The following is a 23,231-nucleotide window of genomic DNA, read 5'->3' as shown; positions in this document are numbered from 1 at the left end:
TAGTGCTGCCAACCATGTGCAATATCCCCAGTAAGATCTGAGTTATGCAGGAGGGAGCTGTGCATGCCACTGCCTCCCTAGTGCAGGGAGAGCCAGGTGTGCAGTACACCTTCGGGAGGGGGAGGAGACATGTACACAATGCAGATCACATGTGACATGTACTTGTGCACAGCCCAGCTTCTGCTCCTGCTAGGGCGCCCAGGATAGGAAGATTGTGCAGCAACCTTGTACGCAGCACAGACACTCTCATGTCATGAGGTCTATAGGCCTGGCAGAGCACCCCTCAAGTAAGCAGAGCCGTGCATGTATTTGCAGCCCCCCTTGTGTGAGGAGAGCGGTCTGCACTGGGGAGTCTGTTCTGTGCAAAAAGGACTGTATACACAGTGCAGCTTCTCCTGTGGGAAATGGGCAGTAAGGTAGAAAAGCTGGCAGGCTGTGCCATGCACTTCTCATACCAGGAGGGCTGGTGTGTATGAAGTAGTGTCTCCCTACCAAGTGAGTTGGCATGCACACTGCAGCCACTTGAGCCCTGGGAGGGCTAGCGTGCATGGCACAGCCGCCCTTGTGCAAGGAGAGCCATGCGCACGGCGCCATGTTCCCGTGTGGAGCTGCTGGCATGCGCAGTGCAGCTGGCCTCATGTGAGTTGAGCTCTTCTCTTCCAGTTGGTCCTGAAGTTCTCTTTCTTTTTTGGGGGGAGAGGAATGTTATTTATTAATATCTTTGAGTCTTGTGGTTTTAAGAGTTTCCACCTGGCTGCCTCTCCTCACCTCCCTCCCTGAGCCTGGGCTGTGAGTTCATTACCGACGCTTTTAGTTGCAGCCTAGCTCCCGCTGTATTGTCACCTGAGCAGAAAAGCTTTAAAATAGGTCATTGCGCTTGGCTGAACTGATGCGAGCCCCACACAGTACAGCTGCTTCTTGCCTTCTCAGAACTCTTTCACCACGAGTCTCCATCGCCACGATTAGTCCTGTGCTAAATGCCTCGCGGCACAATCATCGCTGGCATGATGCCTCAACACACGTTTCGCTATCAGTGGGCGACGTGCCTCTGGGCATACTACCTGTGGGCATGAAGCCCAAGGAAACGCAGCTGGGAATGTACTAACAGTGAAAAATGATCCCATTGGGTGCCAGGCCCAGATCCCATCCCCAAGGAATGCTAGGCATCTGGACTCGGATCCCCAGGGGATGCCAAGTGCCTGCGTTTTGAGCTCTCTGTTGTCCCAGGTTGTTGGGAGCGCCTTGAATCAAAATACCAATCCTCATTTTTGAGGGACGCAGCTATCAACTTAAATGCTCAGTAGTGACCAGACTCCCAAAGTCCTGTCCCAGCATGCACTGGGCTCACTGCAGAGCTGGATGGACTCTGAGAACAGTCTTTCGTCACTTGTCCCACAGTGCTGGCTGGTCAGGAATCTGGAGGGGACCTGCTCAGACAGTTACACTGCCCTCTGCTTCCCTGCCTCTCAGTCCATCTGATTGCACGGTCGTAGCCATCTGCGGCACAGTGGTGCTTGTATGCAACAATGAGCAGGCCTTCTTCAGTTATGGCACATGGAAGAGCTGTGTGATCCTTGACATGGATGCAGGAACCCACTCTCAGAGAACCTCGCCCCGTCTTACTTCTGTTAGTGCAGCCAGCTCTGGGGAGAGACAGTTTCATTGAGCTGGAGGCTAAGCTGCCTTTGCACCAAGGCCCTGGAGGCTGAGGAGATTCTGTCACTCTTGCTAGAGCTTGTGTCTACAGATCCGCTGGCCAAGCTCAGCTTCCACAATCCCTGCCTCTTTTGGAAAGAAGTGACCCTCCTTCCTGGAGTCCCCTGAGAAGTACTATAGACTTGAGTGTCAGTGAACAATTGTTACAGTTTGTACCTTATAAAGACAATAGAGAACCTTTAAAATGCTGCCGGCACCTAAGGAAATCTGCCAGACAAATGGAGTGCAAGCCCAGCGGAAATGGCTAAACCAGATTTCTTCACTCCTTTGCCATTTCTACTAGCTCCGCATTTCCCAACATGTGGGGCATGCTCCTCTGGGCGTGGGACAAATGACTATACGGGGACAGCTTTGATTTTATGGAGAAAAAAGCAAGTCTGCAGCTGTTACATCCGTGAAGAAAAACTTCAAAACAAGGAATGCGTGTAAGAAAGGAGAGGAAGTGTCACATGTAGCTCACCTTACCTGATCACTCTTGTTACAGTGTGTATGGTAACACCCATTGTTTCATGTTCTCTGTGTATATAAAATCTCCCCACTGTATTTTCCACTGCATGCATCCGATGAAGTGAGCTGTAACTCATGAAAGCTTATGCTCAAATAAATTTGTTAGTCTCTAAGGTGCCACAAGTCCTCCTTTTTTTTTTGCGGATACAGACTAGCACGGCTGCTACTCTGAAACCTGTCATTATGCAAGGCACTGAATTTAGCCGTATGGAGTGGAAATCCATTAACTTCTTGAAAAAACTCGTACAGATACAGACAGACATCATCTTCCTTTCCAAATGCAAACAGATGGACATCATACCAAAAGGACTGAAGGTGAAAAATCCATTACAATCTCACACAGACTATGCTGACAGATTGTGCCACACGCTCTCAAAGAAACTGCGGAACCACCTGATCAACATCCTATACAGCAAACAGGGAAAGATTAAGAATGAGCTCTCAAAACTGGATACTCTCATAAAAAACCAACCTTCCACACAAACTTCCTTGTGGCTGGACTTTACAAAAACTAGACAAGCCATTTACAACACACACTTTGCTTCTCTACAAAAGAAAAAGGACACTAAACTATCTAAACTACTACATGCCAGAAGGGGCCACAGCAGTGGTTCCCTTAACCCGCCCAGCAATATTGTTAATCTGTCCAGCTATACTCTTAGCCCAGCAGAAGAATCTGTCCTATCTCGGGGCCTCTCCTTCTGCCCCTCCACCCCCACGAACATGATACAGTTCTGTGGTGACCTAGAATCCTATTTTCGACATCTCCGACTCAAGGAATATTTCCAACACACCTCTGAACAACATACTAACCCACAGAGACCTTCCTACCAACACTACAAAAAGAAGGATTCTGGGTGGACTCCTCCTGAAGGTCAAAACAACAGACTGGACTTCTACATAGAGTGCTTCCGCCAACGTGCACGGGCTGAAATTGTGGAAAAGCAGCATCACTTGCCCCATAACCTCAGCCGTGCAGAACACAATGCCATCCACAGCCTCAGGAACAACTCTGACATCATAATCAAAAAGGCTGACAAAGGAGGTGCTGTCGTCATCATGAATAGGTCGGAATATGAACAACAGGCTGCTCGGCAGCTCTCTAACTCCACATTCTACAAGCCATTACCCTCTGATCCCACTGAGGGTTACCAAAAGGAACTACACCATCTGCTCAAGAAACTCCCTGAAAAAGCACAAGAACAAAGCCACACAGACACAACCCTAGAACCCCAACCAGGGGTATTCTATCTGCTACCCAAGCTCCATAAACCTGGAAATCCTGGATGCCCCATCATCTCAGGCTTTGGCACCCTGACAGCAGGATTGTCTGTCTATGTAGACTCCCTCCTCAGGCCCTACGCTACCAGCACTCCCAGCTATCTTCGAGACACCACTGACTTCCTGAGGAAACTACAATCCATCGGTGATCTTCCTGAAAACACCATCCTAGCCACTATGGATGTAGAAGCCCTCTACACCAACATTCCACACAAAGATGGACTACAAGCCGTCAGGAACAGTATCCCCGATAATGTCATGGCAAACCCGGTGACTGAACTTTGTGACTTTGTCCTCACCCATAAACTATTTCACATTTGGGGACAATGTATACCTTCAAATCAGCGGCACTGCTATGGGTACTTACATGGCCCCACAGTATGCCAACATTTTTATGGCTAACTTAGAACAAGGCTTCCTCAGCTCTTGTCCCCTAATGCCCCTACTCTACTTGTGCTACATTGATGACATCTTCATCATCTGGACCTATGGAAAAGAAGCCCTTGAGGAATTCCACCATGATTTCAACAATTTTCATCCCACCATCAACCTCAGCCTGGACCAGTCCACTACATGCCTCCAGCTTTCATCCAGACCACACCACACGATCCATTGTCTACAGCCAAGCTCTACGATACAACCGCATTTGCTCCAACCCCTCAGACAGAGACAAACACCTACAAGATCTCTATCAAGCGTTCTTACAACTACAGTACCCACCTGCTGAAGTGAAGAAACAGATTGACAAAGCCAGAAGAGTACCCAGAAGTTACCTACTACAGGACAGGCCCAACAAAGAAAATAACAGAATGCCACTAGCCATCACCTTCAGCCCCCAACTAAAACCTCTCTAGCGCATCATCAAGGATCTACAACCTATCCTGAAGGACGACCCATCATTCTCACAGATCTTGGGAGACAGGCCAGTCCTTGCTTACAGACAGCCCCCCAACCTGAAGCAAATATTCACCAGCAACTACACACCACACAACAAAACCACTAACCCAGGAACCTATCCTTGCAACAAAGCCCGTTGCCAACTGTGTCCACATATCTATTCAGGGGACACCATCATAGGGCCTAATCACATCAGTCTCACTATCAGAGGCTCGTTCACCTGCACAGCTACCAATGTGATATATGCCATCATGTGCCAACAATGCCCCTCTGCCATGTACATTGGCCAAACCGGACAGTCTCTATGTAAAAGAATAAATGGACACATATCAGACGTCAAGAATTATAGCAGTCAAAAACCAGTCAGAGAACACTTCAGTCTCCCTGGTCACTCGATTACAGACCTAAAAGTCGCAATTCTTCAACAAAAAAACTTCAAAAACAGACTCCGAGAGACTGCTGAATTGGAATTAATTTTCAAACTGGACACCATTACATTAGGCTTGAATAAAGACTGGGAGTGGATGTGTCATTACACAAAGTAAAACTATTTCCCCATGTTTATTTACCCCCCTACTGTTCCTCACACGTTCTTGTCAACTGGTGGAAATGGCCCACTTTGATTATCACTACAAAAGAGTTTTTGTTTTTTGTTTTTTTTTCTCTCCTGCTGGTAATAGCTCACCTTACCTGATCACTCTCATTACAGTGTGTATGGTAACACCCATTGTTTCATGTTCTCTGTGTATATAAAATCTCCCCACTGTATTTTCCACTGCATGCATCCGATGAAGTGAGCTGCAGCTCACAAAAGCTTATGCTCAAATAAATTTGTTCATCTCTAAGGTGCCACAAGTACTCCTTTTCTTTTTGTGAATACAGACTAGTACGGCTGCTACTCTGAAACCTGTCACGCTGAAGTGTGTAAAGCAGCCTTTTGCAAAGTGTGTGGAGAAGGGGTGTGAAGGAATAGCCAGTAGGGAGCAAGAGACGTACAATTATGATGTGCAGACTTTAACCCCAACATGGCAGAGTTGCGGGGAGGGGGGGGTGCAGTTGGTCTCACTTGCCTGAAGGGAGCTCAGCTTTCACTAGTTTGGAGCCAAAGTATAGAGGAAGTAGGCAGAGAGGGGTGTTTCTTTTCACAGCATCCTAGACACTGGCAACAAGAGTTATCAGTGGGGCTCAGTCCGTGCTTAATTTGTGCAAGGGCTGAGCCCCGGCACCTCTCGGCTTGGCAGTTCATAGCCCTGGCACCTCTGGGCTTGGCAGTTCATAGCACCGGCACCTCTGGGCTTGCTACATCAGTTATGAAAGTAAAAAAATTGCTTGAGCCCCGGAACCTCTTTCATTGCAAATTAAGCACTGGGCTTAGTGCAGGGAAACAATGCACTGGAAGAGCTTTTTATTTTTAAATGTTACATCTGCAGAGGTGGCTGCTACCATGAACCTGCTAACCAGAGGAAAACTTCTCCCGCTCAGGGCCTGAATGAGGAGGTGTGAGGAAGATACGGATGGTAAGGGGGATGGATGCATGAATGAATGGTGATAGATGTGCATGCAGAGCCAACGGGATGAATTGCTGGTGTATAAGAGAGGGATGGATGAGTGGACAGGTTATGGATGGATTGAAGGGGGTGAGTAGGAGGAGGAGTAGCAGCGAGTGAATGTATTGGGTCACTGCACGGGTCAGTGTGTGAGCAATGGACAGACGACAGGAAATAGATGAAGAAATAAATACACAGCTGTTCATAGGAATTACTCACATGCTGCAGAATCCATAGGAAGCTCTGCTGGTGTCACTGTCTGCCTTGGTAGGTTGCTTAATGAGCCCACCCTGTGTCACTTCAGAGAGAGTGTTATTGTAGGCTTGGTGCTGAAGGAATTTGTGTTCCTTGCCCCTTAGCTGTGTGGTGGACGAGATGGACTTCTCGGGCATGGAGCTGGATGAAGCTTTGCGGAAATTCCAAGCCCACATCCGTGTGCAGGGAGAGGCTCAGAAGGTGGAACGGCTAATTGAGGCCTTCAGGTAGGAGAGCCGTCACTGCAGTGCGCCCGCGCAGCCCTGCTGGCTGTGAGACACCGACTGTTTACACTGAGGAAAATAAGAACTGGGACGTGGGGTGGCAGGAAGTAGGCAAAGTAAAGGAGTGACTGGAGCGAGAGTGTTGTTTGCAGGTTGTTGTAGCCTTGCTGGTCCCAGGATACTAGAGAGACAAGGTGGGTGCGGGAATATCTTCTATTGGTCCAGCTTCTGTTGGTGAGAGAGACCAAGCTACTGAGCTACACAGAGCTCTTCTTCAGGTCTGGGAAAGGTATGCAGCGTGTCACCGCTAAATACAAGGTGGAACAGATTGTTTAGCATAAGGAGTTAACACGTGTTGCAAGAGACCATTCAGGTGAAGTGGGTGGCTAACATTTCTGCAGCTGTAGGACAAAGGAGAGAGAGTGACAGAGCTAAACCTCTTTTTGAAGGAAGGGTAAATCCTGAGGCAGGCTAACAGGTAAAATCCCATCTGTCCTGCTGGCACAGAGATGTCTGTCTCGTAGGAACTCAGTGGTATCTATGGTGCAGAGTGGGAAATCCCTTGGGGGCCTGAGGCAGTTACAGGTTTCTAGGACTGCACAGCATCCTGGGGCCAGAGTCAGATGGTCCCTGACATGGCTGTGCAGGGTGGAGAGCACACAAGGAACCTCCCCACCTCTGTGTGCAAGACCCACACAAGGAGCAACCATAATGACACTGCTCTTTCAGCACTTACCTGTGGGTACTGTGCCCCAAAAGAGGGAAGTAGGAGGTGGACCCAGGGCTTCACCCCCGCCCCTGCACCAGCCACGTGTAGGGGAGCAGGGTAACACCAGCCCGCGGAGCCCCTCTGGGACACAGTTGCTCCCTGAGCTCCCTGTGAGTCAGTAGAGCTGATCCTTAGATGGCACAGTTTGCCCTTGCTGGGTAAGTTGTGCCTTGGGAGAACAGCCAGATACTCCCAGTTTGTGTGAGATGAAGGCAAGTGTGGTTGTAAAGGAGTGATTTGTTCCTTCGTGCTGAGGTCTAGTTGAGGGGGCGCGGTCTGGGCCTCGCTAAGTGCACAGCTGGGGTAGACTGGCCTTTGATTTCCACTCTGGGGTCTCCATGGTATGTCTGGGCATCCCTCCCACTACAGCCAGCGGTACTGTATGTGTAACCCGGACGTGGTCCAGCAGTTCCATAACCCGGACACCATTTTCATCCTGGCCTTCGCGATCATCCTCCTCAACACGGACATGTACAGCCCCAACATCAAACCCGACAGGAAGATGATGCTGGAGGACTTCATCCGGAACCTGAGAGGTGAGGGTGCCGCACCAGGTAGGCATAACTCCTGCTGCTCCAGATTCTGTGTGCGCTAGGGCTGAAGCCAAAGACAAACTGAAGCTTCTGTAACCAGGGCTGCTGCTCTCTGTGAATCATAGTGGCAGAAGCTTGTGATGGAAAAGACCTGTTGGGTCCTAGCTAGTCCATCACGCAGTGGATCAGTGCAGAATTGTCCTCTACAGTATATTCTCCAGCAATATGTCCAGCCCACTTTTAAAAGCCTCAAGGGGTGGGGTTTCCACCACTTTTCTTGAGAGATATTTACACAATTTAATAGATATCACAGTTCAGAAGTTTTCTTTGATATTGAAATTTTCCTTTGCTTGATTTCATCCTAGTTACATCCTGTTGGATCTCCCGGAACACCTCCTTTCCCATCTTGGTGCTTCAAATATTTGGACAGGATTTCTGGATAGCCTAAATCTCCCCTTCCTTAATTCCATGCTATTCCTCTAACTGTCTATCCAGAGTGCTCTCCTCCTTGCTATCCACACCTGCCTTCTCTTATCTTGGGTCTCACTTTAGTTGTCATCTAACCACGATCCACATACACATCACCTCTTAATCTTGAAGGGAAGTGGTTGAAGCCCCACTACTGGGGACACTTACAACTAGACCAGACCAAGCAACTAGTAAAGGTACAATTGAGCCACAATCCTGCATTGGCAGGGGAATGGGCTGGATCTCCTAATAGGCCTCTTCCATCTCTAAAGTTGATGGTTGTATGAAATCAATGCCCGGTTTTATTGCTGAGTGGCCCAAGATCTATAAATATGAAAGCGTGACTATAAAATGGCAGGGAACATGTGGAAAGAAGCCAGCATGCAAAGCAGTGGAATAACGAAATCCTTTGCATTCTCCTGATTATATCATTATATCAGCAGAGAAGGCAGTATATTATACCAAGAGATTATTGCTTCCTCCCCATCTCCCCCACACTGCCTAGACACACTGTGTAAAGAAGGCAGTCGGTGCATGCTGAGGACTGTCAGCTCTTTCCTTGCTCTCTGCCTAGCCTGCTCTACATTCTCTGTGCTTTGCAGGGGTGGACGACGGCGCTGACATTCCCCGGGAGCTGGTTGTGGGGATCTATGAGAGGATCCAACAGAAAGAGCTCAAATCCAATGAGGATCATGTGACCTATGTCACCAAGGTGGAGAAATCCATAGTAGGGATGAAAACAGTGAGTTCTTAACCTCTGCTCTATTCTTCTCACCTCTACTTCCTCACTCCTGCCATCTCCTCTCATCTCCTCCTCTGTCCCGCCTTCTGTTGCAGCTGCAGCCTTCCTTCTCCATTCACCTGTTTCCCATAGTCCTTTCTTTCTCTCCTTCCACTCCCTTCTGTCCTTTAACATTTGCTCCCTTTTCTTGGATTCCCCTCTTTCTTGCAATCTCATTCTTTCTTAATGGTTCTGGAGCTCCCTTAGCCAGAATTTGTCTGAGCTGGTGCACTCATCCTGTAGCCAAGAGTCTTATCACGGGCCCTGCCTGCTGACACCTCAGAGATACACCGCAGTGCTTCAGACTCTCTTTCAGGTTTTGTGAGGACATAGGAAAGGAAAGGAAAAGTCTGATAGAAAGCGATCTCAGCCAGCTCTCCCAGGAGCTCCTTGAGGAGTGCAAGGGTTAGGAGAACACCAATGGTTTCCTTGGCCAGGACTAATGAGTAACGCAAAAACACACCATTGACCTCAACTGTGTGAAATAATCTCCAGAAGGGCCAGAAAGTTACAAACCCACAGCTGGGGTGATGGCAGGATGCTGAAGAGGGTAAGCAGCCACCCATGATCTCTGTAAGCCAGACGTGGTGGGTGATCTGATTCAATAATAAGAGGGCTTCCAGTGACTGCCTGCCCCACCACTCCATCGGGTTCCTCAGAGTCAAAGGGTGCAGGCCAGTTCTTGCTGTGGCACATGGGAAAAGTGATGGTGAGGAGAAGGACGCAGGTGGGCAGAGCTGGCCCATGCCACTGCACGAAGGTTTGAGTAGCTAGAGGTGACACTGAATTGTTTGGGTTGGGAGGGCAGTGAAAACATTTCCCACTTAACTTCTCTCTTGGGCCTTGCAGGTTCTGTCTGTGCCCCATCGCCGGCTGGTCTGCTGCAGCCGACTTTACGAGGTGACGGACGTGAATAAAATGCAGAAGCAGGCTGCTCACCAGAGGGAAGTGTTCCTCTTCAACGACCTACTGGTGGTGAGCATGCTCTGGGATGTTAGGCAGGAGAGTGTGCCAAAAGAGGAGCTGGAGATGTTGTGAAAGTCAAAAGTATAACTGGGTTCAAAAAAGAACTAGATAAGTTGATGGATGATAGGCCCATCACGGGTGATTAGCCATGATGGTCAGGGACCACGCAACCCCATGCTCTGGGTGTCCCTAAACCTCTAACTGCCAGAAGCTGGGACTGGATAACAGGGGATGGATCACTCAGTAATTGTCCTGTTCTGTTTATTCCCTCTTGAAGTATCTGGCACTGGCCACTATTGGGAGAAAGGATACTGGACTAGATGGACCATTGGTCTGACCCAGCATGGCCGTTCTTATATCAAAGGAGCTTCTGAATTCTTTGGGAAATACTGTCAAAATGGTACAGCAGGAAGGGGGACAGGCTCCTGGCAAAACTAGGCCATGGCAACCCCTAACCTCACATAAGAAGAGGCCACAGAATCCCGCCTCCCATTGTAAGAAGATGCCACGGCATCCCCCATGGTAAAACAGGGCAATAGTACCTAAAGGAATCTCCAACCCTTCAATAAGTTATGTCCCATGGTGGTTCTGTGCCCCGTTAACAATCAAAGCAAGGTCAGTACTTTCCACAGTAACTCCATTCCTCTCAGTGAAGCTCAGTTCTTTATCTGTCAGTGCCGAGGCAGGCAGAGCTCCCCTGCTGTCTAAATCCTTCCTGACGAACACTGCCTAGCCACTGCCGTCTACCACTGCCGCATTCAGTGTAGATTATTCATTATTCACATAGTGACACAGATGTCCATGGCACTTTAAAAACACATTCCCTACCCCAGAGCTTGCAGTCTAATTTAAGCAGACACCAGGCAAACACTGAACAATCAGGAGCAAGACTGGGAGCAGAAAGGGTGGGAGAAAAGTGAAGCGCTAGAAGCCTAGTGGTAAGAAATGAGTTTTCAGGAGTGATTTGAAGGTGGATTGGGAAGATGGTTGTTATCGGCTCAGGCTGTGCCTGTCCCTTGCATATGTATATAAGGGGGGAAAGGCTCCTTGTATGCTCACCCCCCATTGTACTCCCCATACAGGAGCTTGGCGGTGCAGACTGCTCCCTACTAGTGTCCCCTGGGGCACTAGCCAACTGAAAGGGGGCAGGAAGCAGATGCAAGACAATGGCCAGATGTGCAGGGGAGAATGTGCTATGCCTTCTAAGGGGCAATGCAGCATGCACACTTACCCTGTATCCCGGGCACTCTGGAAGGCATGTTGTGGATGGCTCTATAATACCCTCTATGCTAGCCCATGCCTTCAATGGCATGCTCTGGCCCACAAGGGAGGGAGTGACTAAAGTCTGCTTGCAAAGTTGCAAATGGGAAAGTGTCAAAGAGAGGCCATCTAAGGAGCGAGGTCCGGAGCTTTGTGTACGTAAGTGCAGCATGCAGAGTGGCATGACAGGGAAATCACTAGACAAAGAGCCTATGGGTTACCATTCATCACGCTGATGCTGCGTTAGCAGAGCTTTTCTGGAGCGCACTCGAAGCATTTTGCATTGTTCGTGCCTCATTCTTTCCCAGTGCCCTTAGCTGCTGATGTTTCTCTTTGACAGATCCTCAAGCTTTGCCCCAAGAAGAAAAGCTCCTCGACCTACACATTTTGCAAGTCAGTTGGCTTGTTGGGGATGCAGTTCCATCTCTTTGAGAATGAATGTAAGTCTGCTGTGGGCTGGCACCCTGGAGGGGATAGGCAGGTGGAGCTGGAGGGAAGGTCCCTGCTTCTGGAACCTCCAGCTGGAAAGGCTTCCATCAGCAGGGATTTGAGCATGTTGCCTACACTGGGGGCTGAATTATTGCTGTATGGGGGCAGTGGGTCCGGGAGAAGTTGCTCCTACCCGCTATCCCTCTCATTGCACCTGCACAGGAGGCAGCTAGAATGTGTCTGCTTGCTCCCCCTGAGCACAAGAGGGGTACGGCTCACTCTGCAGCAGAGGGGGGTGCAGCCGGCTGGACTGGCGGTATGGCCAGGACCACACACATAGCAAGCACCAGATGGCGACCGTACCAGATGGAGCGCACTCTTCGCAAGTGCCGCTGCAGAGCTTGTCCCCCACACAGGTGTCACGCCTCCGGCTCTGCCTTCCACCCCACTGCTGTTCAGGTGCTGTGCCTCCTTCCACCACCCCAGAGGCGCCAAGACATAAAACAGCTGCTGGAACGGCAACCACAAAAGCGTGGCACGAGGCCAAACCTCATCGGCTTGACCTTGATGGTCTGGGAATGGAGCCATTATTTGTCATTATTTAGACTGGTTCTGTGGAGGAGGAGTGCCAGAAACACTCAGCCTAACTGAGGGTGCCGGGTTCAGCGTGGGAGGAGATGGCAGCATTTGCACAAGCTGCTGCTGTTGCTCATTGATACTCGTGGGTACCTGTGTTGAGTATGCCGTGGAGAAGGGAGATGATGATAATACTTAGCCCATCCTCAGCGCTCTTTGCAGACACTATTTCACTCTCACAGCACCCCTGCGAGATTGGTACGGGTACTATGACTTACATACCCCTTGTACGCATAGGGTGGTTGAGGCTGAGAGGTTAAGTGGCCCAAGGTCACAGAGGGGTGTCACTGTCAGAGCGGGGACAGTGAATTTAGAATTTATTCATGTTAGTTACCATAGTGCCTAGGGACCAACCAAGAATGGGGCCTCATCATGCTAGGCTGGGCAAACACAGAGCAAATGGTCCCTGCCCCCAAAGAACTTACAATGTCAATAGACAAGACAGTCCCAGGGATGGGGAAGGGGTAGAACATACAAGCCGAGCGAACAATGGGATGATGGCAAAGGGCACGTTAGTGCCACAATTGTTTGTTTATTTGGGTGGGTTTCGTTAGGAGGGGGATCAGCTAAATGGAAAGAGAAAGGAAGGGAGGGTGATGGGGATGGGAGAGAAGAGGGTGAGAGGGGCAGATGCAGAGCGAAGCTGAGGGAAAGAGACCTTGAAGGAGGGGCAGAGTGGAGCGAACAGCCACTCAGCACAGGGCAGAGAAAGTCCAGTTAAAACTGTAGAAAATTCTCTGAATGTCTGGAGGTCCCTGCTTTGGCTGCTTCTGCAGCTCCCCTACTGGCTGGAGACTGGAGTCTCTGGTTGGTTCCTTTCTGCATCCACTTTCGTTCTCAGAACACTGGCCCTCATCTCTCTACGCGCTTTCTGCTCCCTTTGCATCTCCCCTGCCACATGCCCTATAATGCCTTCCATTGGGTGGAAAGAAATGAGTCTATCTGGGTTAGGGTGGCCACTCACGCATTCCCTGAATACGGGACAGCAGTGGTGTGACTCCGGCCTGGCCAGCAGGACCTCGCACACACCATGCGTGCAAGTTCATGCCAGCAGAGGCAGAGCGTGCTCTTCAAAATGGCATCCCTTGTCCAATACTGTCCCCATCCAGTTTTGTCTCAGTACCAGAGGACAAACCACTGAAAAATAGGCCTGTCTGTTTTATAGCTGGATGAATGGAGTGTGTCTCCCTGTGTCCTACTTCTTCTCTCTGCACAGTGGGATCACTCTCAGTATAGGTGGTGGCCCTTTCTGGCTGGGACAGAGAGCAGGCTATGGCCCTTGTATACCCATGTCTCCTTCCCTGCCATGCCCCCTGCTGGCTAGGACAGAGACCTGGAGTGAATTCCTGGCCCCACCAGAGTCAATGGGAGTTTTGCAATTGACTTCAATGGTGCCAGGATTTGTTGTGTCTCCTGCTGGGTGAGAGAAAGATTTGTTGCCTGAATGTAAGCCCTTTGCTCCTATTCCAACCAAGTGCCCTACTGTCATGTCTCAGTGCTGAGGGTTCCCAGAACACATGGAACATATCAGAAGCGTTACAGTTACTATTCTCAGTGCTGGAGTTTCCTGCATGCTGTGCTGGTCTTTAGTGGGGTTATTGCAGTGGTATGTCAGTGCTGGAGGTTGCTGGCCTCTGCACTGTACAGTAGTATTTGTGCTTGCACCATATTGTGCAGAGTTCCTTTTTTGCCGTGCTGTGATCTACAGAGGAAATGCAATCACATGGCAGTGGTGGCAAATACCAGTTACATAGTACTGTCGTGACTGCAAGGGAGGTGCGGCAGTTGTGTCTCGGCGCTGCAGGTGACAGGTCCTGTGCTGCACGATGAGACAATCCCTTGTACAGTCACAGCTCCTATGCTATAGGACAGCGTAGGCTCTGTGACCCGAACAGTGCAGGTTCCCAGATGCTGCCCTGTGCTATAGTACGACGATGCACTGCATCTGTGCATCAGTGCTAGAAAGTCTTGAATGTCGTGCTGTAGTGGGAGTGATGCAGCCACATCTCAAGCAAGGGCTGGTGCTGTTAGGTCTGGGTTTTTCGTTCTTCCAATCTCTTTTCATGTCTTGTTTTCAGATTATCCCCATGGCATCACCCTGGTGACTCCAGTTTCAGGCTCAGATAAGAAACAGGTACTACACTTCTGTGCTCTGGGTTCAGAGGAAATGCAGAAATTTGTGGAAGATCTAAAAGAGTCAATAGCAGAGGTGATGGAGCTAGAACAGATACGAATTGAATGTAAGGCTTCCAGCGTGATCCAGACTCCATGCAGTCATCCTGTATGTATGTCCATGTGTGTTGGGGGGTTGAAGATCCCTTCCATGCGGGTGTATGTTGGAATATGCATGTGATTGTCCCTATGTATGTTCATATGCAGATATGACCTGTGAATACCTGGGAAGATTCTGTATATATGAACTGGTATAAGCAACAGGTTCTGATAACCTTCATCGCGCTGCATAATTTTACTCCATGAGAGGCAGCATGGCCCAGTAGACCGGGTACCGGACTGGGAGTTAGGAGACCTGGGTTCTGTTCACAGCTTGCTGGTGACCTTGGACCAGTCACTGCACCTCCATCTGTGTTTTGCTGGGTGAAATTCTATGGCCTGTGCTCTTCAGGTCAGGCTAGATCAGGAGGGTTCCTGCTGGCCTTAATATCTCTGAATGGATGAGTATTCCCATTGGAGTCAACTGTATCACTCGTGGAGTAAGGTGCTACTCCCTGGGAATGTGGGTGTCAAAGTCTGTCCCTCCGTGGGGCTTTACTGGCATGTGCATACACAGCATCTCTAATTCCTATTTCTCTCCTGTGTTCCTTTGCCTCTCGGTCTCTCCCTTCTTGTTTGTACATCTTCTCTTCTGGCTGACTTTCTCTTCTGTTTCTTTGTCTCACTTTCACTCTTGTCCCTGTCTCTCCCCATTCACTGTTATCCTTCTGACTCTCAGGGGAGCTGGAGAAGCAGCAGGGGGCAAAGACTCTTACGTTAAAGACCAACGGGGCTCAGATGGAACCACAGTCCAAGCAAGCGTCTCCGACAGGTTAGCGGTCACTCTCCTTTGGGGGCTGACTGTGCGGCTATTACTCAGACACTCACCCACGTATTCACGTTGACTTCAGTGGGCGCTAGTGCTCAGCATTGTGAGCAAGGGCTGGGCCCTCAGCAAATAGTGGAAGTGAGGTGCGCATAAGTGCTCAGCAGGTACCTCAGAAAATTCTTTAAAAGCCTCTTTGAGGGCCACCCCAACTGCAAAATAGCCACAGCGAACCCTTGGAGGGAAAAGCGACAGACCAAAGTCCTTTCTTTATCCCAAGAATGGGCAATTGCACTATAAGCTATTTTCACACCCTCCTACCAACCTGCCACGTCTAGGTAGCACAGGCTTTATGTTCATTCCTGCCTTGGCTTCTCTGCCACGGCTGCCAATTAAGGCCAGACACAGTGATGATTTGGGCACCAGTCCACAAGAAACTGAGCTGGGGTCAGCAGCTCATTTCATCTACCCCACCAAGTGGTTATCACAGGATAACAACAATCAGTTGCCATCAGTCTGGGCTGGAGTTGAACCTAGAGGCTCCACAGCACCTCACCAGTCCTGTGAGCTGCCACAGCCTCAGGCCATGCTCCTTCTGATGTCATGAGACATAGGTTTCCGCACTGATAGGTCTGTTTTATTTCAAAGGCAAGAAGGAGTTGGGGGAGAAGGTCTCAGATAGCACAGTGGAGGTAAGTAGAGCACAGAGCAGCTGAGGTAAGTAATTCTCTCTCACTTCAGCTCTTCTCACATTCTCTGTTGTTTCTTTTCTCAGGTTTTAATCAATGCCTCCCCAGCCAGACTGACAATTTTACCAATTTCCAGAGATACAATTAAAAGTTACTGCTAGGACGGGTAATACAACTTTCAAATCCAAACTAAACTTCAAAGCATTTTCAATCCGTCTTTATAACTGCAACATCCCTCATGGACCAAGCTCCCGAACGCCATAGACTAACCCGCGCTGCTACCTAAGGGAAAACTGAGAACCCAGCTAAAAACTTGCCTGGACAGGCCACTGACATTGCTAACGCCATGCAGCCACCAGTGCGAACTTACCCGCAGTAACCTTCCGTGCAAACCTTGCCCCAGAGATTCACTTTCCTATGCAGGGAGCTCCACTGTCCGGTTTGCACACATTTCGGCAGGGACCGCCGGTCCCTAGCAGATACTCTTTCCTACGCAGAGAGCCCCATTGCCTCCCAGCTGCCCGTTCTCCCAGCATAGATGTAGCACCGAGGAGATCTCCCCTAAGTGTCTTAGCTGCCCTCAACCTGGCCTTTCTCAAGGCAGTTCTATCCCCCGGCAGATGCCTCTTGCCATAGTGCACTCCATCCCTCTGCGGCTCTCAGTCCCCTTTGGGGGAAGAGGAAGCTGCATTTCCCTGCAGACACCCATTTTCTGAGGTAGGTGCTTTCAGTCCTCAGCTTCCAGTTTCCACTGGGACTGATGTTTGCCTACAGCTTATTGCCTCAGTGAGTTGGGGTGCGGCGAGCACTTCAGGCCCTGCAGCCACTCTTTCCTAGGGGGGGCTCCATCACCTCAAAGATACCCATTCCTGAGGGAAGCTCAGTTACCCTGCAGCTTCCCTGGAGAGCTCCATTCCTCATAGGCACCAGTTCCCAGTGGGTCGTGCCATCTGCCGGCAGACATACATTCTGCCACCGTCCCCCACGCACTTACTCTTGTGGGGAAGCACCAGCAACCTACAGACACTTTTTCCCATGTCAGACTTCTGTCCCCCTCAGAGTGACCCAGTTCTGGAGGCAGCTTCCCTTCCTTACAGCCAGTCAGTGCCCCGGGAAAGCCCAGCCACCACCCATCCCCCCAGGGGGAGCCATCCATTGGCAGGGGGAGCTGTGCTATCACCCAGTCCCCCTGAGGGAGTCTTGTGTCCTCCCTGCCACCCAGTCCATCCTGCCTTCCTCCCTGGGGCCAGCCAGCCTCCCTCCCCCGGCCCGGGGATCTCCACCACCTGGCAGACACCCATGGGCAGGGAGAACTCTGCCATCAGCCAGTCTTCCCAGGAGAGCCCCACTCGCTTCATTGCCCTGCAGCCACCCACTTCTGGGAGCTGGCCTGTTGCCCTACCGACCCCTGTGCCCCGGGGAGTTCCATTACATTTGAGCTTCCTCCCCATTTTCACTCTGGAATCAGTGGGTGCCCATACGTGGGGGACTCTCTTCAGGTCCATGGAGACTCCTGAAGCCTCTCTTCCTTTCCCCTCTTCCTTCTGATCACCCAGTAATTCGCATCAGCAGAAGAGCATCTCCATTTTCTCTGAGATTATCTAATCTGCTGCCATTTCATCATGCCTTTCTTTTATCATTGTACCAGCTAGATGGGTAATTTCTTTTAACTCATTTCCTTTCACTTACAAACCATCAAACGGATCGGCGGGAGCTGCAGTTTGCTGGAATATGTCAGATTTCTGCTTTTTTTCCTTTGTAAACAGCTTAGCAAATCATGTTGTGCACCTTCCTGCTCAGGGCGCTGGGGCGGGCGCGAGTCTCGCTCTGAGCCTCAGCCAGTGTCATTTTGCAGAACTGTACAACCTTGATTATCTGAAACCCTGCTCACCAACCCACCTGCCCTGCTGCCTGGAGCCAGGGCACAGCCTCCAAGGGCAATTCATTACAATGAGAATTCTCAGACACCGCCCCTATCAGAACTCATTCACATGCCCCAGGAGGTTTGGATAATCAACGTCTGCATTGCATTTGGAAAGGCTGCTCCTGCCTTTAATGGGATGGCAACAAGAGGGCACCTTAGTTCTAGCTCGGGCATGGGAGGGGAGATAGCTATTGTGCGGGGAGAGGGAGCTGTGGCTGGGGATCATGCTTTGGGTGGGTTATGGTTGATGCGCATGAGAGATTGTGGGGCTCAGGGCAGCCAGTAGTAGCAGCTGGGAAAATGTCTTGTAACATTTAATGCTTCTTTGACTGTTTCTAAACTAGGTGTCAATTCACAACAGGCTTCAAACGTACCAGCACAACTCCGTCTTGGGGCCCGAGAGTGGAACGCAGGCCAGCACGCGTCCTAACATGCCACAGGAGAGGCTGGAGACAGCATTGGTACCCTCCTATCCCGCCTCGGCGGGGACACTTGTACAGTGCCAGCAGATTGTCAAAGTCATTGTCTTGGACAAGCCGTGCCTCGCTCGTATGGAGCCGGCCCTCAACCAGACTCTGACCCGCTACGTCTCCTCCGATTCCTGCAGCTCCACCCCGTTGCGCAGTGCAGGCAGTGGGCTCCAAGGGACCCCAGTGAAAATCATTCATCAGCCCCCACTTCCGCCTCCACCACCACCCTACAACCACCCACACCAGTTCTGCCCCCCCAGCTCCCTGCTTCATAGGCGTAGGTACTCCAGTGGCTCACGCAGTCTAGTGTAGCCACACCACCAGCACCACCAAACAGCACAGGTTTTCCCCGGGACCCTTTCTGGCTACAAAGAGATCTAGTTTGGGATTTATTTTTTAGTAAAAGAGAAGAAAAACCAAACCTGAACAGACTTAACTCCTCCCCATCTCCCCTGAGATGATGGTAATTGTGAAGAGCCCTTTATAGAAACTGCCAGTCCTGGAGGTCACACTTCCACCTGCGCCTCCCACCCAGCCGCTCACTCCAACTCATGCCTCCTCCATGGACCCCACCATAGTTCTTTGCCACCCTTCTCCCAGCGAGCTTGTTGGTTCTCTGCTTTGTTTGCTCTGTGTCTTCAGTTTGCTATTTCTGCCCCTCTTTCTCTTCCTCACCCCTCTCCTCCACCTCACCTGTCCCTGGCCAAGATTTTATCACACAAAACTTCACCGGGTTCTGGCGGGAACAGACTCACCGTTGAGGGCACTGACTTTGGGTAGAGCACAGGTGGGGTGGGGGGAGGAGCTGCTGTCACCAACACTGCTGCCGCCGTTGCTGCCTGCTAAGCTGGAGCTGAGAATTTGTGAGACTCATCACATGCTTCCTCCTCACCACCCTTTGGTAACTTCTCCTCTCACAGCAGCCGGTTCTGAGAGAGAGTGAGCAGGAGAAGGGGAGACTGTCCCAAGCTGCGGCAGAACCCAATGATGGCCTCACTTTGAGCACCAAAACTCTTTCTGTTGTTAAATTGGGACACTGTACCAAGAGAGCTTTGCTGAGATCCAGCAGAACTCATCACATGTAAATACCCCTGTGTGGTAGAGTATGCTTGGTGCATGCTTAGGAAAGGAAAAACCAAGTTGTTCTGGGGGCGCAGAAGGGAGAGTTTAGACCCCCCAAAACCTTTCTGGGGTGACTGCTTTCTCAAAGAGTTAGTGCTGTCTGGATCCGTGGTGCGCGCTCACAGATGCACACACACACAGGTTGGTCTTTTCTGGCACAAAGGAGTATGCGCCAACACCTGGAGGACTCCCCCAGCCCCAACCGCACCTGTGTCCTCTCCCAGCTGATTTTGTGTCTCCTTCTCACTGGAATTTGTGCTCTTGAGAAAAAGCCAAATGTTAAGTTCACCTTCTGGGATGGAAAAATCCCTTCATTTGATCCTTTCCATTCAGTGTTGCACGGAGGGGACTGTTTGGAACCCACCCTCCAGATGGCCTTGGGGACCCACGCTTTAAACATGGCCTCCTGCTTGGATAGTCTGTTGCCCCCGCTTAAAGCTCCCTAATGGGAATTTGGTCCTGTCCTCACACTCCCACCTTTTGCGCACAGCGGGATCCCTCCCTTTCCCCCAAGCCAACTTTCAGCGCTCCAGAGGGAGATAACAGCTCAGCTCCTCACGCTTATCGGTCACACTGACATGCAGAAAGCCGGCCTTAAAATGGGCTAGAGCTGTATTTTTAGAAAAAATATCTCCTCACGCAGCGGGGAGGAGCAGGTATTAATTAGCTTAAAGGCTTTGGTCTCGCTCGCTCTATCTCCCTGTGAGGCTTAAGCAGAGCCACTTTAGAATATGAAAACAGGGCAGAACAAGTTTTAGGTCCTTATTTTAGATTTTTAAAAAGCGTGCGAGAGACGATTTTTCCTCTCCACGTGCGGCTGCGACACGGGAGCCCGGTGCTGGCTGGTGACACAGCAGTTTTCTTGTCGGGCACCTGGAGCTGGGGGATTGTGGAGGACAGTGCTTGAGTCAGCAGGGCAGGTAGCGTCGTGTCAGCTACAGGAAGGCTTTTACCCCAGTTGGCTCCATCCCCTTGAGTTCAGTGGGGTTATTCGCAGAAGCAAAGGCTGTGATCTGTCAGGCCCTGCATGTCGGGCTGTCCCACATCCTTTCACATGTCAGTGGGCTCCACCAGGACACTCAGCTTGAAGGGCTTGTGATCAGCCAGGGTTTGAATGGGATGAGGCTGAAGAAGGTTCTGGATCAGGGTCATGAAGGCCGCGCGCTCTGGGATGTCAGCCTGATTCCCGGGCAGGCTTTGGGGGGAGACATGCTGTATTGGGCTGGGGCACCCAGGACAGTGCCTAGGTTTGGCAAAAAGCCTGGTGGTAAGCCCAGCACTTGATGGTCTATCCCCACAGTTGAAACGCACGTACACCCCATTTCAGTGAGTATCCCATGTGCACGCACAGGCAGATGCTGCTTTCTTGGCTTTGTTCTTCTGGCCGAAGCAGGATGTAATGCCTCTGTTTTTATACTTATGCCAAATACAGATTAAAGGAAAACAAACAGACACCACACAGAGGATGCCTATGATGAGCCCTCCCGGTCTGGGGGCAAGGCAGGGGCCTGGAAGCTGGTAAGGGCCCAAGATTAGGAAGCTCTCGCTCCTGAGAAACTGCCCCCTACCTTTAGTGGGCCCAGTTTTAAGTCCTGCTCCTGTGCAGTGCTGAGCTCTCACATGGCCTGACTTTCAGCTACCCTCTCCTGCAGCGGGCTCTGAAATGCAGCCTGGCTGCCATGCCATCTGGCTTTGTAGTGAGGAATGGGTGAGCCCTTCCAAACTAGCTATAGGCAGGATCTCGTTTGACTGGGCCTTAGCTTACTGGGAAATCCTACAGGTGGAATTTGCCATCTCGCTGCCAGCTAGCCGTTGGTAGCATTTTATTTTTACCCACTGCTGATGGGGAAATGATAGCCTCTCAGCATCTCTGGCAATTTTCTTCCTTCTCCAGGCTTATTCTCTCAGGCTTGAAGGAAGGCTGATTTTCCCCAGAGTTCACTAAGCCAGTGAAGGTTTGTGTGTGTTTAAATAAATTAGATTTTATTTGACATTTAACACAAAGTGACAACAAAACACCTTAAAGTATTTGATGAAATAATTATTTTAGATAAAATATTCATAACAATGTGAAGTTCCTAGAAGAGAGATTTGCGTTATTAATAATTAAGTGGTGAAATTAAGACAACATAAAAAGCAGGAAGCTTTCCTGAGTCCTCCCCTTCTTCCCCCTTAACACTGGATAAAGGACTCCTCAGTTTAAGGTCAGAAGGGACCATCATGATCATCTAGTCAGGCATGCACATCACAGGCCACAGACCCTCACCCAACCGCTCCTGCACTAGGCCTGTAACCTCAGGCTGAGTTATGGAACTCTTCAGATCTTGATTTAAAGACTTCAAGTTACAGAGAATCCAGAAGGAAGCTACTAGTAGTGCTAGGATTTACCAATACATGGGGTGAAGGGGTGTAGTAGGGTGAGGGAGGTCCACTTCCCTGACCTACCAAAGACTGCTTCTGGGATGGAGATTTGGTCAGGGACACAAATGTAGCAATCACATACCTTTCCACCTCCTCTTGTTTTCTACACTGCTGGGCATGCAGGCTGTTTCCATGAAGGTTAATTGGCAAGGGTTATTTGGTTTATTCCAGGATTTTCCTTTAGTAGAAGGGGTTGCTCTAAAATCCACTGTGTAGTTGAGCCCTCTGGGACTGTGACCAGAGACCCTCTGCTTATTTTTGTTTGGGTTCGTTGAGCGTTACAAGCACTTTAAAATGTGTATACACACCGTCTGGCCTATTGTACTCCTGTGCCCACTACTCCCCATCCACAAACGGACAGACACACACACACACTCAGTATACTTATAATTCTGCAAGTAGAAACCACTGCACATAACCTGATCGCTGGCAGGATGCCATTAGACAAAGAGATTGAACAAACATTTTAGCGAAAGGCCTGGGGAAAAGTAAGAAACAATCCACCCCTTGCCGTGAGAAAAGTGGCACAAAGAAAATCACCAACCCACACACAATGTTTTTTCTGACTGTGAGACTGGCAGGAGATTTTGGATTGTGAGATCAGACAGGTGCCTGCTGCAGAAATTAGATAAGCCAAACTGAAGTGATGATTTGCTGCTGCATATTAAACAAACGCTACAGCATTGTACAGTAATGGTCCAGCACACAAGAAGAAATATCCTCCTCTGGGGTAAGAAAGTGGAAGATGCTCTGTCCCTTTACATCAGCTCAGAAGATGTCTCTCTGGTCCTGATTATTCTCTTACACCTGTGTAAATTATCAGTAAGTGGTTACCCCAGGACAACACTGGTATGAGAGAGAGAGAGAGAGAGAGGAGAATCAGGGCAACAGATACAAGAGTATTTGGGCCACGGCTGTACAATACTACTGTATTTTTTAATATGGATTTTCATAAATCCCAGAAGGAATTCCACAGCATCCATTGTTACCCTTTATGTGTTTGGTCGTAAAGTGGAATCTAACTGACTCCAAATCCCCTTCTTCAAAAACTCTACCATGTTCTGCAGTGTTTTGGGGCTATTGGTCTATAATACTTGAGTATTTTTAGAAGGCTCAGTCTGGAATTAGTGTCATATGTTTGTGGGGCTTCTAAAACACAATTCAGCCCTGGATGCCATGCGCTGCTACTTGGGAGAATCTCTGCTTTGAAATGGGGAATGCAAATCTGACTTCTTTGCTGACTTAGCTTATGCTGCTCCCGCTGCTCTAGCAGCCCATGCTAAGGACAGGAGCCTGGAG

At 50.0% G+C, this 23,231-nt stretch overlaps 1 protein-coding gene across 4 annotated transcripts in view; it reads left to right on the top strand.

Moving 5' to 3' along the window:
• Positions 1-22,975, top strand: part of IQSEC3 (IQ motif and Sec7 domain ArfGEF 3) — a 126,057-nt gene extending 103,082 nt beyond the window's left edge. The window contains exons 6-15 of one of the 4 annotated variants that reach the window (XM_037878189.2): positions 6,308-6,430; positions 7,566-7,732; positions 8,800-8,939; positions 9,828-9,953; positions 11,545-11,644; positions 14,348-14,509; positions 15,220-15,312; positions 15,955-15,998; positions 16,082-16,161; positions 18,281-18,398. In XM_037878189.2, coding sequence (XP_037734117.2) covers positions 6,308-6,430; positions 7,566-7,732; positions 8,800-8,939; positions 9,828-9,953; positions 11,545-11,644; positions 14,348-14,509; positions 15,220-15,312; positions 15,955-15,998; positions 16,082-16,156 — 1,030 coding nt within the window. In that variant the 3' untranslated portion in view covers positions 16,157-16,161; positions 18,281-18,398. Of the gene's footprint in view, positions 1-6,307; positions 6,431-7,565; positions 7,733-8,799; positions 8,940-9,827; positions 9,954-11,544; positions 11,645-14,347; positions 14,510-15,219; positions 15,313-15,954; positions 15,999-16,081; positions 16,162-18,263 lie in introns of all 4 variants that reach the window. The other 3 variants (XM_043540582.1, XM_043540583.1, XM_037878182.2) reach the window with 3 other exon arrangements.
• The last annotated feature ends 256 nt before the right edge of the window (positions 22,976-23,231 follow it).

This window comes from Chelonia mydas, chromosome 1, assembly GCF_015237465.2.
Source record: "Chelonia mydas isolate rCheMyd1 chromosome 1, rCheMyd1.pri.v2, whole genome shotgun sequence".
NCBI lineage: Eukaryota > Metazoa > Chordata > Testudines > Cheloniidae > Chelonia > Chelonia mydas.
The sequence above is the reverse complement of the archived record's forward strand: the minus strand, read 5'-3'. Positions and strand labels throughout refer to the sequence as shown.